This window comes from Salvia miltiorrhiza, chromosome 8, assembly GCF_028751815.1.
Source record: "Salvia miltiorrhiza cultivar Shanhuang (shh) chromosome 8, IMPLAD_Smil_shh, whole genome shotgun sequence".
Classification (NCBI taxonomy): domain Eukaryota; kingdom Viridiplantae; phylum Streptophyta; class Magnoliopsida; order Lamiales; family Lamiaceae; genus Salvia; species Salvia miltiorrhiza.
This window is the reverse complement of record NC_080394.1, coordinates 5,244,132-5,259,770: the sequence shown is the minus strand read 5'-3', so window position 1 is coordinate 5,259,770 and position 15,639 is coordinate 5,244,132. Positions and strand designations below refer to the sequence as shown.

General features: G+C 36.4%; 2 protein-coding genes across 2 annotated transcripts in view; both read left to right on the top strand.

Annotated features, from left to right (window-relative positions):
* The window catches only part of LOC131000296 (single-stranded DNA-binding protein, mitochondrial-like), a 130,013-nt gene that overhangs the window by 111,477 nt on the left and 2,897 nt on the right, over positions 1-15,639 (top strand). The gene's annotated exons all lie outside the window — the stretch shown is intronic.
* On the top strand, positions 883-13,908 carry LOC131000300 (structural maintenance of chromosomes protein 3-like). The gene is made up of 30 exons (XM_057926143.1): positions 883-1,038; positions 1,362-1,449; positions 1,542-1,617; positions 1,740-1,778; positions 1,861-1,928; positions 2,037-2,108; positions 2,990-3,069; positions 3,227-3,305; positions 3,379-3,496; positions 3,562-3,737; positions 4,043-4,288; positions 4,387-4,508; positions 5,276-5,420; positions 5,662-5,834; positions 5,912-6,011; positions 6,977-7,113; positions 7,217-7,418; positions 7,762-7,849; positions 7,934-8,070; positions 8,515-8,682; positions 8,819-9,010; positions 9,094-9,277; positions 9,363-9,433; positions 9,576-9,727; positions 10,792-10,960; positions 11,052-11,198; positions 12,451-12,546; positions 12,819-12,993; positions 13,386-13,570; positions 13,654-13,908. The coding sequence occupies exons 2-30, from the start codon at positions 1,435-1,437 to the stop codon at positions 13,654-13,656; spliced, it is 3,615 nt and encodes a 1,204-aa protein (XP_057782126.1). The 5' UTR covers positions 883-1,038; positions 1,362-1,434; the 3' UTR covers positions 13,657-13,908.

The following is a 15,639-nucleotide window of genomic DNA, read 5'->3' as shown; positions in this document are numbered from 1 at the left end:
CATTATGGTATTGAATGTTTTTACTTAGCCATATTGTGGAAAGTTATAGTAATGATGTTTTGTAAAAAAGTGAAAAAAACCATGGAGAATAGTACGTCTAATTGCAAAATGGTAATACAAATACAAGATTAATTTATATTTTGCCATAATAAAAATAGATGATAAACACGTGTACTTGCAAATTTAATATATGTACAACATAAAGATTTGTTAATTGCAAATTAACAAATTTTTAATTACTTTATTTAGTATAATGTAGAATTATTGATGTTATAAGTCTGTGCGTGTTTTATTTTTTCTATATTTTAAATTTTGTTTTAAGAAAAAATTTATTATTTTATTTTTTTGACTTAGGGGAGTTGGAGAGGGAGAGCAATGAGATTTGAACCCGAGACCTCACAGTTCACAACCAGGAGGTCGCACCGCTTGGAGTCCCCTTGGGGACTTAAGAAAAAATGTTGTTGATCTTAAGGAAACATGTTATTTTATTCTATATTTTAATATTGAAATTGGACTTAATTTTTACTATTTTAATTCGTAAAAATTAATAATTTTAAGAAATATATGAAAATAACAAATTGTCTCTTATTTATTTTTTAAAGAGATATAGTCACTATCACTAATTTAATATTCTATGTATATCATTATATTTGTGTCGTGCTGTCGTCTTTTAATATGAATTGTATGATATGAAAGTCTTTTATTATTTTAATTCCTATTTTTTGTATTATGTAATATAAATTATTAATTTTCTTTAATTTCTTTCTATTATGTTTTGTATATATCACTTAATATATATTTTTACAATTCTATAGTACTACTACTATACTTCGCAAATACGTATGAATATTCGTACCGTGCGAAGCACGGGTATAACACTAGTACAAAATGAAACCATTGTTGGCGTGGAGTCAATTCCCTCCATTTCCATCTTTTCTTCCATCTCTCCTTTTCTCTCCCCTCTCTCTCGCACCTACGCTCACCTCACTGGGTAGACTACACACATAGCTCAACATCACCGCCTTCCACCGCTCACTGGTGAGTCCTGCTGAGTAATTCTTAGTTGGCACTTCTTTTCCTGGAACTTTGCCCCAATTTCGTCCAGAACCCTAGACTTCCTTTTCTGATCGAGTTCATGATTTTTTTCCTTTTCTGTTGTTATACTTCTCGTTTTGATTGTATTTTCTGGCTAGTTAAGCCTGTCATTTTTTTTTTTTTTTTTTCTGGCTGAAAATATTTTTCTTCAAAATTGGATAGTCTAGCGTCCGAGTTTGGTTATTTACTTATTCTGGTTAATTTGGGCCGAACTACGCGTTTTTCACCCATCATTTTGAGTTTAGTAAACGCTTGTTTTTGTTCAGGGAGCCGGATTTAAACATTTTGCAGCTACTCGCTCAATTTGGAGAGCAGTCTCAAACTGCACTGAATCTCGTCATGTATATAAAGCAGGTGAAATATCGGCCTTTTTCATTTGATTGGTTCCTGGTTTCTTTAGGAACATGCTTACTTATTTGTTAGTGTCACGCGTATCTTTGTTGTAGGTTGTAATAGAAGGGTTTAAGAGTTACAGGGAACAGATTTCAACTGAAACATTCAGTCCCAAAGTTAACTGTGTTGGTATATACATTTTTCCATCTACACCTTGTTGTCTATTATTTTCTTAGTTGTTTTCACACAAGGATCTCGTTTGAAGAGTGTTTTATTATATGAGATAATTTATGTTTTACGCATGTCTGCAGTTGGTGCTAATGGATCCGGTAAATCTAACTTCTTCCACGGTATGCTGATCTGGAATATTTGAGATCTTATTTTTCTGCTTTTAGGGATTTATTTTATTGATAAACCTACTTCTATTTGCAGCAATACGCTTTGTGATAAGTGATCTATTTCATAACTTGCGTAATGAAGAAAGGCAAGCATTGCTTCATGTATGTTCTGCAGTGAAATATTGGAATACCAATACCTTGCTAATTTCTCTGATCCTGTTGAGTTTCCCGTGCAATTTGAACTGGACACGTTGCTTTTATGATTATCAGGAAGGTGCAGGCCACCAGGTGTTATCAGCGTTTGTGGAGATCGTCTTTGACAACTCGGACAATCGAATCCCAGTTAGTTTGGATGATACTTTTACTTTTCAACTTTCCAACTTCATATATTCTATACGAGAAATGCTAATCTATGATCATCATTTCACATGCCCTTTACATGTGGAAGTAGCTTCAACTTTCCAACTTCATATATTCTATACAACAAATATAATGCTGGTGCTTAGCCTTCTGTATGTATGCTCGCCGAGTCCAACAGAAACTGCTAAGCCATAAGTGTAGTAAGAGTTGCATGCAAATATTTCTTCTCCAGTATAGCAGACCCCGTTAGTGTTTATCATTGTTTACAGCTTACTAACTAATTCCCTTTTTTTTGTTGAAAAGAAAAATTGACAGTGGCAATAAATAACATGGGAATGATTTTTAAGGGAATAAAAATGAAGGAAATAATAGCTGCTGGAGAGAAAGGAAGTCTGTGCGACATTCAATAACACCATCTGAAAAGCAAGCCATTGTCTCATATATATGAGCTCTTTAATGTGAACCCTATATTCACAAGTCACAACCTCTATGCACTAGATATGATATATACCAGTCTTTTGGCAACAAACAAACTTCTTGGGTTAATCTAATGTTAAAATTGTTCAGTCTTTAGTTTTGGCTTGTAAGTAACATACTATCATATTTTGGAACTCTACAAGTAAATAGTCTAACATTGATTGTAGTCGTTTTGCAAGTGTGATGGATTAAGGCATGGTTGTTGTGTACGTTGTACGCAAAAGTAGCCACAACTTTATGTAGCTTAGTGCTACTGTGTTGATTTTGTGTTTATTTTCTGTGCGGAAACATATTCTAACCCCAAACCTGTAGGTGCAGTTTTGCAGTATCTTTCCTAAATTCCTCTTCTTTCTTTCCTGATTATACTTGCTGTGTATCTATGATAGGTTGATAAAGAGGAAGTTCGGCTGAGGAGAACAATAGGTGTTAAGAAAGACGAATATTTCTTGGATGGAAAACATATCACGTATGTATGAACTTGTGTCATGCAGAATTATGATTTATATTATATTTGTCTTTTATTTATTGAGTCTTGATTTTGGTACTCGTGCAATTACTCAACAGCTTGTTGTTTGACCTCACTTCTAGATAATTGATAGTTCTGGTGGTCTTTGAGGTTTCAGGAAGACAGAAGTCATGAATCTGCTGGAAAGTGCCGGATTCTCTCGTTCAAATCCTTATTATGTTGTGCAGCAGGGAAAGGTATGTCGAACACTTTCTTCATCTCTCCTTATTGGTCTTCCCACTCATCTTTCTGACATACGTTTCTTCTTAGATTGCATCATTAACATTAATGAAGGATTCTGAGCGGTTGGATCTGCTAAAGGAAATTGGGGGGACTAGGGTATATGAGGAGCGACGTCGTGAAAGCTTGAAAATCATGCAGGAGACTGGCAAGTGCTCATGAGTAATTTTTTCTGCCCATTTTGCTATGGATCCTAACAGTTGTCTGTTACAGGTAACAAGAGGAAGCAAATTATTCAAGTTGTCCAATACTTGGATGACCGACTTCGTGAGCTTGATGAAGAGAAAGAGGAATTGAAAAAATATCAGCAGCTTGACAGGCAGAGGAAGTCTCTGGAGTACACTATTTATGACAAAGAGCTCCACGATGCGAAGCAGCAATTGGCAAAGGTATTTCTTTAGATCACCCTGTTTTCCTATTTGGTTCTTCAATTGGTTTGAGGTTTCTCTTTTTAGGGGGTTTGAGGTCTCATTAATTGGGGAATATCAGATTTGGAAGTTATAATCAGTTTTGCTTTTGCATCAAGGATCATACGAGTTATTTCATTATGTGATCTATCTATATATTAATAAACTTGTGGATTTCGTGAAAAAGATTTATCTTTGTACTAACATGCTGTGCCTTGTTGTGGCGTAACGGCGTTTGTTGCATAGTATTGTATAAGCATCTGACTGTTCTATTCTATTTGTTGCAGATAGACGAGGATCGTTACAGGGTTTCTGAAAAATCTGCCACAATGTACAATAGTGTTTCAGATGCCCATGAGAAGTGCAAGGAGTTAGACAAGTTGCTTAAAGATCTAACCAAAGAAGCTCAGATTTTGAGCAGAGAGAAAGAAGCAATAGAGAAACAAAAGAAAGAAGCTATAAAGAAGCGTGCAAAACTTGAGCTTGATAACAAAGACTTGGATGATAAAATTAGAGGAAATATTAGAGCTAAGGTGCATTGACCATTGACTGATGTGTAATTATTGGCCTTTTGGAGGATGCCTAATCTATTAGTGGAAGCCTTTGCTGATATATGACTTTTGTATTCCAGGAGGATGCTGTGATACAACTTGAGCTTTTGGAGAAAGAAATTGTGGAATCCAATGCTGAGCTGACTAGAGTCAAGAAGTTGCATGATTCACAGATCAGGGAAGAGGAGCATTTGACTCGAGGGTATTATTTCGCTCCTTGGTGGATCCTATAGATTCTTGCATCTTCGTTTATTATGTTGTAGTAGATCTTATGGTCTAGCATCATACTCTCAATTCATAGCAAACTATGTTCTTCCTTTACATTGCCCTTTGAATGATCATGGTTCCTTTTGAATAACCAGAAAGCAACAAGTCAGTCTACTCAGTCTTAAGATAATTCTCTTATTTTAAAAGAAGAGATGTTACCCACATAGTTAATAACTTAATGTCGATCACCTTTTCTATATCCTCCATGTCACCCTACCTTTCTGACACTTAGTTGGTCCTGCTTGTGCAGTGCCTTGGGGAGAACTTAAGTTTCATTAGTGAATCGTAGAGCCCAGAGACTGAACCTTTTCATTTATGTCTTCAGCTATTTATTTGTCTTACTTATATGAGTAATTACTTTGAGCATGAAATGCAACAGCAAAGTTATTCTCTCTATTGATCCCAAAGTAGCTCATAATTTCTCCCATGCAATTCATGGAAGTAAGCAATAGGTAAAAGTAGAACAGTTTGGTTATTCAAATAGTTATAAGGTGTGTAAGTATTGGACAATAAATCTCTGGTCTTTCCCATGAATCCCATCCCATTTGTTCCTTTCTTTTTTCTTTTATTGTTGCTCTTTTTATTTTTATTAATCTTGACTTACATGCTGTATTAACTCTGATTTCTTCGTTTACTTATTAATGTTACTTGATGTGGTGATTTAATGGGAATGATAACAATTTTTGGATTTTGGCTTGGCAGGATTATGGAGCGTGAAAAGCAGCTTAGCATTCTATATCAGAAACAAGGACGTGCAACACAGTTTCCTAATAAAGCAGCTCGTGACCAGTGGTTAAAAAAAGAAATTAAGGACTATGAGCAAGTTTTGTCCTCTAACCTTGATCAGGTAATTATCCTTCAAAACAAATACAGATCGAATATGTTACTAACATTTGCTGTAGAATTATTTGAAATATATTACTCTTTAGCACAAGGACTTGTATGTCATACCTTGTTGCGAGATTATTTTTGTGGTTGCTATTTCTTTTTCCTTTTGCTTCCATCGAATTAAGTATATATCTTATCTAGATCTGGTCCACCTGAGGGAAAGTAAAACGAGATTAATTCCTGTGTTTTGCTTATGCCAGGAGAAAAAACTTAGGGATGAAATTGAGCAGCTCAACAGAGATATCCAGGCGCAGGATGACTACATTAAGGGGCGGAAAGATGAAGCAGCAAAGTTAGAATCTTTAATTTCTGGATATAGACAAAGCTACAACCAGTATAAAGTGGAGAGAGACAAACTGCATGATGAGCGAAAGTATAAATTTTGTTTTATTAATTTCAGCTGTAAAGTTTAATTGATGTGGGCTCTAATCAATTTTGATTTTTATTTAGGACACTGTGGGGAAGAGAAAGTGAGCAAGCTGCTGAAATTGAAAGACTCAAATCGGATGTTCTTAAAGCAGAGAAAAGCCTTGATCATGCAACTGCTGGTGTGAGTGCTTTACGTCATTACGTTTACATTTTATGAAACTAAAGTATTATTATATGGCCACTCTAGTTGGATATCCCATTATTCTCTTGTCAAACTAGACATATGGTTGGAGATAGTGCTTAATAGTTTCTGGGTTTGGAAATGTTTATCTGAGGTGGACTAGGTTCTTGTTTCAGAAGAGGGCCAGGGGTTGGAGAGAGGAATGCTGGACAGACAACAGTCGGGGGTTGTTTGATGGTGATGATGGAAGATATTAATAACAATATGACAGACATATTTTAACAACATCACCTTTTGCAATGAACTAAATTGTAGCAAAATGTTGGAGCTTAAATTGACATACTTTGTTGCCGAAGAATCGGTCCTCGGAAAATTTCTCTAACTAAAAGAAGTGTTGTTCTTTGGCTCTGTTGCGAAGGTATTAAAGAAATAGGCGTTGTTGAAATAAATTGAGGAGTCTGTCAATGACTGCCGGTATAGAATTCATAGAATTAAATCTAGAGTGGCTTTGTGGGATCGAGATCACTATGAGTTTTCCCACTAGTTTGTATCAGATTTGGCTAGAGATTGGACTTTAGGCCTTTAATCTCTTTATTTGGATCCTGCTATGCTTGTAGAGTGGATGTATTATTAGCTGGATGTGATGTTTCTTACGTTAAATTTGGGAAATGAGATCAAGTGGCCGTGTGGGATCAAAAGCACAAAGAGTTTAGGCACTTGTTCGTATCAGATTTGGCCATGGATTGAAGTTAGACCTTTTATCTTGTTCGAGTTAGATTTGTGTATATGGTACAAATTGGAGAGCAAGTTAGTGCTTTCCTAGTTCAATTAGGACTCTTGTTTTCTATCTTTGAATTAGCATGTTATCGAGAGCCAACAGATCTGGGGTTTAAATTTTCAAAAATTGAAATTAGGGTTTGAAGTTTGAAATTGGGTATATATTACTCGGCTCTTGTCTTTCACAGGATATAAGAAGAGGACTTAATACTGTGAAGAAGATATGTGATCAGCATATGATTGGTGGAGTATATGGTCCTATTATTGAGTTGCTAGAGTGTGATGAAAAATATTTCACAGCTGTTGAAGTTACTGCTGGAAACAGGTGAAGACAATTCTTATAGTAGTTTAAATGTCTCTTGTCAAATTAACCTACGTCTAACAATTGATATTGGTTTGTATACACTGAAGTATTCCTTTTTGTACAGCTTATTCCATGTGGTGGTTGAAAATGATGATATATCAACCCAAATAATAGGGCACCTCAATTCACAGAAAGGTGGTCGGGTCACATTCGTACCCTTGAACAGGGTGAAAGCTCCACATGTCACATATCCACAGAGCTCTGATGTCATACCACTTTTGAAGAAATTGAATTTCTTAGAGAAATATCGTGCCGCTTTTGGTCAGGTAGGCCTTGTGAAATGTCTCTATTACTTGCATGGCAACCGATTGACACTTGGAATGTATTGAAAATAATACAAATGGATTTATTTACTTTGTATGGAGGGAGTGATATAAGTTCATTTGGGTATCTGGAATAATGATAAGATGATTGTAAATAAAATTGGTACTGCTTGTCATGAGTGCTCGTCATATTTCTTATAATAGTTGTGCTTACATCACATGCATTGTTGCTGAAGGTCTACCATTTATCTTTTTTAGTTTGTTGCATTTGCTGGCATCTGCTTCTTATATGTTCGCCTATTAATCACGGTACTTATGTGTTGTGTTTCCTTTATCAATCTGACAGGTGTTTGCAAAGACTGTAATTTGCAGAGATTTAGATGTTGCTTCAAGAGTTGCTCGTGCTGATGGTTTGGACTGTATAACATTGGAAGGTTGTAACTGAACTCCAACTTGATTGATTTTGCCTTTTATGTTTGGGTCTTGTTTTCATACCTAAGCTCACTCCTTTGTTGCAGGTGATCAAGTAAACAAAAAGGGTGGCATGACTGGTGGGTTTTATGACTATAGGCGTTCCAAACTGAAATTTATGAGCACCATTAGACAGAATATGAAGTCCGTTACGACAAAGGAAGATGAATTGACTAAAATCAGAGACAAACTTCAAGATATCCTTTGGAAAAAAATTCTTTGTTTCAATGATTGGGTTCATCTAATAGTATGTCTTTATTATTGTTACGTTTCTGTTTGCTTGTATGTTTTCCTGTTGACGTTGTAGCAAATACCAAATCTCCTCTTGGTCCTGGTTCACAACTACTTTTGACTTTATATTTGTATATCTATCAGCATTTGGCTGTTGGAATCAGTAATAGGCTTATGTTCTAGAACTCTAGCTTATCTGTGCACGTGTTTTCTGTACCTTGTTTGCATGGTATTTCCTACATAAAAATCATGAAGTGCTGAAATTTGTAATGTTATCCAATTACCAGTTCGTGCAACATATCTCGTAAAATAATTCTCCATCAGTGATAAAAGTCATTCTTGTTTAAGGATTACAGTGTAGTGAATATTCTATTTCAACCTTTGGCCTTTTGTTTTCACTGAGCACGCCCCACTTACCGACCAGAAAATCAATGAGCTAGTAGCTGAGCAGCAAAAGAATGACGCCAAGATGGCTCATGAAAAATCTACACTTGAACAGTTGAAGCAGGATGTAATGAATGCTGAGAAGCAAAAGCATTCCATCAAGAAGTCACTTGAGAAGAAGGTGAGTCAACCTTGAAAAATGATTAGCTATATGTCAAAAAATGCTAATCCTTCATTTATACAATTACGATTATAATTATAAATTTTTAGTAGTATTATTGTTTTATTGTTTACATATGTTGCTTTTCCTTTTTCAGGAGAAGCTCCTTTCCAGTGTACTAAATCAAATAGAGCAGAATAGAGCTAATATTGCTATGAAGAAAGATGAAATGGGAACTGAACTTGTTGACCACTTGACACCAGAAGAAAAAGAGTCCCTCTCTCGATTGAACCCTGAAATAACTAATCTGAAAGAGCAGCTAATTACCTGCAGGAGCAGCCGCATGGAGGTTAGATATTTATTTAAGTTTTTTCCTGGATGTTTGCCTTGGATTGTTCTCCTTGATGTGTAATTGGCATTGTCAATTGACAGACTGAAACAAGAAAAGCAGAGCTGGAGATGAATCTATCTACTAATCTTGTTAGGCGGAAGGAAGAGTTGGAGGCTGTAATGCTATCTTCAGACACCGACTCATTGCAAGCAGAAGCTGAGTTGAAAAGGCAGGAGCTAATGGATGCCAATTCATCAGTTCATCAACTGACTGAGGAGCTAAAGAGTGGGACTTCCTTTTCATCATTCTCAAACTTCAACTTAAGGTCGGTTCATGTGGCCTCATCTTAACATGGTTATATCTTCTACAGGTGTGACTCAGAGTATAGATGAGAAGAACAGAAAAATGGAAGACATTAAAATTGAAAAGGATAAGCTAAAGGTAATATTGGTTTTTATGTTCTGCTGCTACCATCATAATTTAATGTTCTCTCATCCTAGCCCTTCTCTCTCTTCATGTCTGTTCTATTTTATGGTTCTGAGTTTGTTATTTGTAGCTGCTAAATGTATTCTTTCATTTGTAGAAATTTGAAGACGAGTACCAAACTACTCTCCAAGATGAAGCAAGGGAGCTGGAACAGCTATTGAGTAAGAAAAATATATATATGGCCAAGCAAGAGGAGTACTCAAAGAAAATTCGAGAATTGGGTCCCCTATCATCTGATGCTTTTGAAACGTAATCTTCATATCCGAATTCTACCTTTCCACTAGAATTCTATATACTACTGCATGATCTATTAGAACTACTTGTTGGCTGATTGCTTTTCAAGTTATGCTTCATGTGCAAATTTCATGTAGAATTGTCAATTATGTAAACAATGTTTAGGTCGAAACATGCCAAGGATAGCTATATCTATAGCCTTTGATGGTCAGAAATATCTTTACATAAAGGTCAAAATAAAAAATCCCACTTATTGTACTTGTTAATTCTCCCCATCCCCAATCTTGTTCTGTAAGAATCTAAGGAGTATAGAACTATCAAGGAGCTATGTTTTTGTTGGAACAGCTCTTGGTGCAGGTACTGTTTCAACATGCTTGAATGCACATGTGAAACTTCCTTGGTCATATTTGGCGAACCTAATCTTATTATGTCAAGTACTTGGACACTTCACAGCTTGCTTTATTCTCTTATGAACTGATTTAACTCACAAAATGTACAAAAAACTGTAATTAATGCATTCTTGATTTGTGATTGGGAAAATCAAATAATTTTGGTTAGGCTACTCTTTAGTTTTGGTGAGAACTTGAGACGATGATCTTTAGTACTGCAATATAATTTTCCGAACCATACTACACAATTAGTAAAAGTTCACTCAATATTCAATGAACACTGAGACAACTGAATCCTGATACAGTATTGGCAGGGAAATTATTGATATAGGTTGGCGAAACTCAGCATTTGTAATATGTATAGATGTATAGATATAGAAGACTCATGTTGGAATTATGAATTTCGCTTATGTGGTGATATATCTATAGCAGGTGGTGATCGATCTTTCCTTTAATTACTAAACACTTTCTTTCCCCACAATTTGAAACTACATATTCAGATTTTTAGATTTTTTCTTCAAAAATCTTGAGTTTTGAAGCAAGTTAATCGATCTTCAGAATGCAAGTCATAAGTAATTCTTTTTTTTTTGTTTCCTCAATCTTTTGGTGCTACAGGTGCTACAGTTTGATTGAATTCTTACCTACATTATTGGAGTTCTTAGTGATAATTTTGTGTGATGCCCAATCTAGGTACAAAAGGAAGAGTATTAAAGAATTATATAAACTGCTTCACAAGTGTAATGAGCAACTGAAACAATTCAGCCATGTAAACAAAAAGGCGCTCGATCAGTATGTCAATTTCACAGAGCAGAGAGAAGAGCTCCAGAAAAGACAAGCTGAGTTGGATGCTGGTGATGAGGTAAAGTCATTCATCTTAGCATGAAATTTTCCTTTGAAGTCTGGATAGCATATGTGGATGGAATAATTGACTTTTTACTCATCTTTGATAGAAAATCAAAGAACTCATATCTGTTTTGGATATGAGGAAGGATGAATCGATTGAGCGCACATTTAAAGGCGTAGCTAAACACTTTCGAGAAGTATTTTCTGAACTTGTACAAGGAGGTCATGGCTTTTTGGTCATGATGAAGAAAAAGGTTTGTAACTTCGTCATCGTAGGTAACATTTGTGGACGGCTTTGTCTTGCATTCTGGTCCCCTAAATGATTATGGACGCATAGCACATACCGTGCTATGTTAAGATTCTAAAATGAATTTAACAACTGAAGGTAATATGCAAAGCTAAACAATTATTTAGCAGTATGAGTATTGTCTCTTTAGCCAGAAGAATGGTTGGGAATGAATGGAAGAAAAAAGCTTCATTGCTTTTTAAAACAATATGTTTTTTAGTAGATTACTAGGTTTTCAGTACCAATGTTTCTGAAATATGTGAAGATTATTTAGTCAGTTTATTCTTTTTGGCAAATAATTGGTTATATTCAACTATTTATTAATGGCTTTTTTCCTTGGAGTCATGTTGGTATTATTTGTGTGGAATAACCTGAGGAAAATTCTGCTTGTGAAATGGGTTGTATATCTAAAGGTTGCACGGAATTGCTTATAAGTTATTACAGCGGTAAAATATCTTGTCAAAGAATAACTAAAAATGCTTGAGAAATATTTTGTTTACTCAGGTGGAGGGACTGAGAAGATATGAAATCAAAATAGAAAGGAAAATCAATAAGTGCAGTTACTCAGTGAGTTTAGGGATGTGTGGAATTTTTAGGCAAGAGGAGCATAAACTGGCTGTAAAGAAACTTTGTAGTGATCTAGCCTTCATCATTTTTATTGCAACACACAAAAATATCAATAAGTACTTGTGATACATTAGCAGGAGGAGGTATACCTTATGCCGAGGAATGAAAAATCGGGTGAACAACTTGTCTCCTTGCTGTAATTTTGCATCCCTTAACAATTTTTGTTTCGTATAATATAAGAAGCACTTTAGTTGACATGCGTCACTATCTACTAATAAAGCAAGAAGATTACATTTTCAAATTAGCTAATGATCGCATTTGGTGATGAATGAATAATGATAAGATAGTATAAGAACTGTTGTAGGAGATAAACATTTCCATAACTAACAATACGAGTTAGAGATCAAAGTGCTAGGTCAATTGAGCTCAAGTGTAAGAATAAGCGCTGAGAAAAGTTCTTGATTTTTGTCTCAGTTGAACATCATGTTCACATCTCTAATTTAGCCTTAAAAAATTGGTAACATGGTGATGGGCCGTTCTTAAATCAAGCACATGGAAATGTCTGTTATACTCATCTTCTTTCTTTTGGTATTATGTTATTTAGCTACAAGAGCTTTTCTGTGTGAAATTGTTATAATTAAGATGGTTTACAGGATATGGAGGATGCTGATAATGATCTAGATGATGATGAACCACGTTCAGTGGAAACTGAGGGCAGGGTTGAGAAATACATTGGCGTCAAAGTGAAGGTTTGTTGTTAATGCCCTGACCCTATGTCATTATCAATCAAGTTTGTTACTATCACTATCCTTGTTATTTGCTACATTAACCGTGGCATGTTTCTTTTAGCTTCCTACTTTGTGCATGGGAATTTCGCAAAAATGCTGCAACCTAGAATCATGAACTTCTAACTGAGCATACTTCATTACTTTAAAACCTCTGTTTTCAGGATGGATGCTTATTAATGCCATTCTAGATCTTGATTTGCATCTACATTTGTATTTTACTGTCCTTGTGGTAGGTTTCTTTTACTGGGCAAGGGGAGACACAGTCGATGAAACAGTTATCCGGGGGTCAAAAAACAGTGGTGGCTCTGGCACTAATCTTTGCCATTCAGCGATGTGATCCTGCACCATTTTACCTTTTTGATGAGATAGATGCAGCACTTGACCCCCAGTACCGAACTGCAGTCGGGAGTATCCTTGTTTATGTGCTGGTTCTATTTTCGCACTTCATTGCCATTTTTGTCAAAAGATTATTGTTCTCTGAAATAGCTTTTTGGCGTTTTATCTGCTTGCATCATAGTTCTGTAAAGTTAGATTATTGATGCAAAACTGGCTCCCTATTCCCATTTCCCTCCGCCCCATTTGACTTGACATGTAATTCTTTTCTGGCTGTCCCACTTGACTTGGCTTGTTTTCTTTTTAGCTAATCAATTTACACTTAAATATGGTCCCACACACCTTACACTATAATCTTACTCAAATAGCCATGCTGAAAAGAAATAGGCCAAGCCAGCTAGGACGGAAGGAGTAATATTTTGTCATCTTGTGCTACAACTGGTGGATCCTTAACTTGTTTGTGGTAGATATGGTCCGTCGTCTGGCAGACATGGCCAACACTCAGTTTATTAATACGACATTTCGCCAAGAGCTAGTGAAAGTTGCTGACAAGATATATGGCGTGACACACAAAAACAGAGTCAGCCGTGTCAATGTAGTCACCAAAGAAGATGCTTTAGATTTTATTGACAACGATCAGTCCCACAACGAGGTTAGCATTTCTTTATACAGTAAAAACTCAACTATGGGTGAGAAATTGAGAAGTGGTTGATAATTGCCTTGTGATAATTGCAGTGAGATGGGAAAACTTTCATGGCAAGCAGCGTAGAATGAGGAGGATGGAGCTTTGTAATCTGACAACTCCGTGGTAGGTAGACAACTGATAGGTTACTCGCGTATGTTATAGTTTGTGTATAAAGCTTGATTAATTAGATGCTGATGTATTTTATGTGATGAAACCTGGTATGTAATTACACAGTTTATTCTCTCCACATGTGGGAGCATTATATGGTTAAACTTTGTATGCCAATTTCGCTGTTCTGAAGTCTATTTCGTTGTGTATATTATGGCAAGCATTCCGGGTGTTTGGCTAAGCTTATTTTAAAGAGTTTATAAGTTTTTGGAGCTTATAAGATGTAAGGTTTAAGAGCTTATAAGTTGTGTTTGGATAATTGGGTTTATAAGTTAGAGAGAGAATATGGTTTCGTTAGAGAGAAAATGGAAGAGAAATGAATTTGAATGATATATGATGAAAAATAATAAAGTATAGTTGAAAAATATTTGTAAAGTGATTGTTGCATAAGAACCTTTATTGCTCATTTTTGGGCCCACTGTTCAGTATTTGGAAATGGGCTCTTTTCGCTTTGAACCTTTATTGCTCATTTTTGGCCAGCTTTTCAGTATTTGAGCATCTCTTATGATAAATAAGATGAGTCCAAATATCATCGAATCTGTTCAAAATTAATATTGATTTTTAAATAGGACAATCTTCAAGATTATAATGTTATTTTTTAAACTAGAACAATTATTTTATATATATATATATATATATATATATATATATACACACACATATACTATTATATTATGTTATTTTAGTGAAATTATATTTTTCGTGAGAATTATTATAATTAATACACTCATTAAAATTAATGCACTCAGAAAAGAGAAAAAAATGATTCCACTAAAATTTAAACTCAGACATCTATAGTAAATCATGATTCTCGATTATTATTTTATTTAGTAATTATTATTTGAATCTCTCCCTCTACATGTATATTTGTGCTATTTTTGGTATGCTCCTTTTTTAAAAATTGAGACATAGTATTAATTATGCAAACATATGTTGATACCCCTTTCCGAGAGTATTTACGACCAGAGCAACCGCTGGTGTAGATCTCGTGAGAGAGCATACCGGATTTTTGAGGCGCTGTGAAAAGGGGATCTCGAGTATTAGGAACACAGCACCTCCTCCCTCAGAGCAGCAGCAGATGGGGCGGCTGCGCACCTCCTTGAGCTCCTGAGAAGCGAGTACGGACGACGGACTGCTACTAACAAGCGAGGCGGCTACGCACCTCTTGAGCTCCGCCGCCAGCGACACCACGTTACGCCGGAAACCGCATCACCACCGGCTGCGCAGCCCACGATCTCGCCTCCCATCTTCTACATCTGCAGCAGAAACAGATCTCGCCTCCCATTTCAGAGCCCATCCTCGATCCGGCACTGCGCCCAGATCGGAGTCCCTAGCCGCCACCGGACTGGAACATCGTCCTGCTGCTCCGGCGGTCTCGCCGGCCGGAGCTCATGATAAGGGAGCTTCACCTCACTCAAGCTTTAACTCGATGATTCATTCGGCTGCTCGGGCCACCTCGTCGGCCGGAACTCAAGATAAGGGATTCCTAAATCTCCCATCTGTTTCTGCGAATTTTGAACAACCGGCTGATTCCTTGCCTCCGCTTGCTGCTGGGGGAAAAGATCTGATCTCTGCCCACGAACAGAGTATTCTAGCCACTGTCGATGCCAGATCCTCTACGGGGGTGCAACCGACGACACTAGACACTCATTTCTCTCCTGGAAATAACCCTTCTCATGCTGCTGCGACAAAGACTTGCTATCCTGATGGCTCCGGCGCGAAGAGGGATTTTCTCCCGGATAATCAACGTGGTTCTTACGCTGGTGCGGTTGCCCCCCGCCTTTTGCGACGCCCAGATGTCTTTGCTCATAAGTTCACGGCGCTTCAGGCACAAGAATCAGGTCATGGCTTTACTCTTTCTTTGCCTT

Coding starts and splice junctions, on each gene's coding strand:
- LOC131000300 (XM_057926143.1), top strand. Junction 9,278..9,362: donor ACTGACTGAGGAGCTAAAGA/GTGGGACTTCCT, acceptor TATCTTCTACAG/GTGTGACTCAGAGTATAGAT. Junction 12,547..12,818: donor ACATTGGCGTCAAAGTGAAG/GTTTGTTGTTAA, acceptor TCCTTGTGGTAG/GTTTCTTTTACTGGGCAAGG.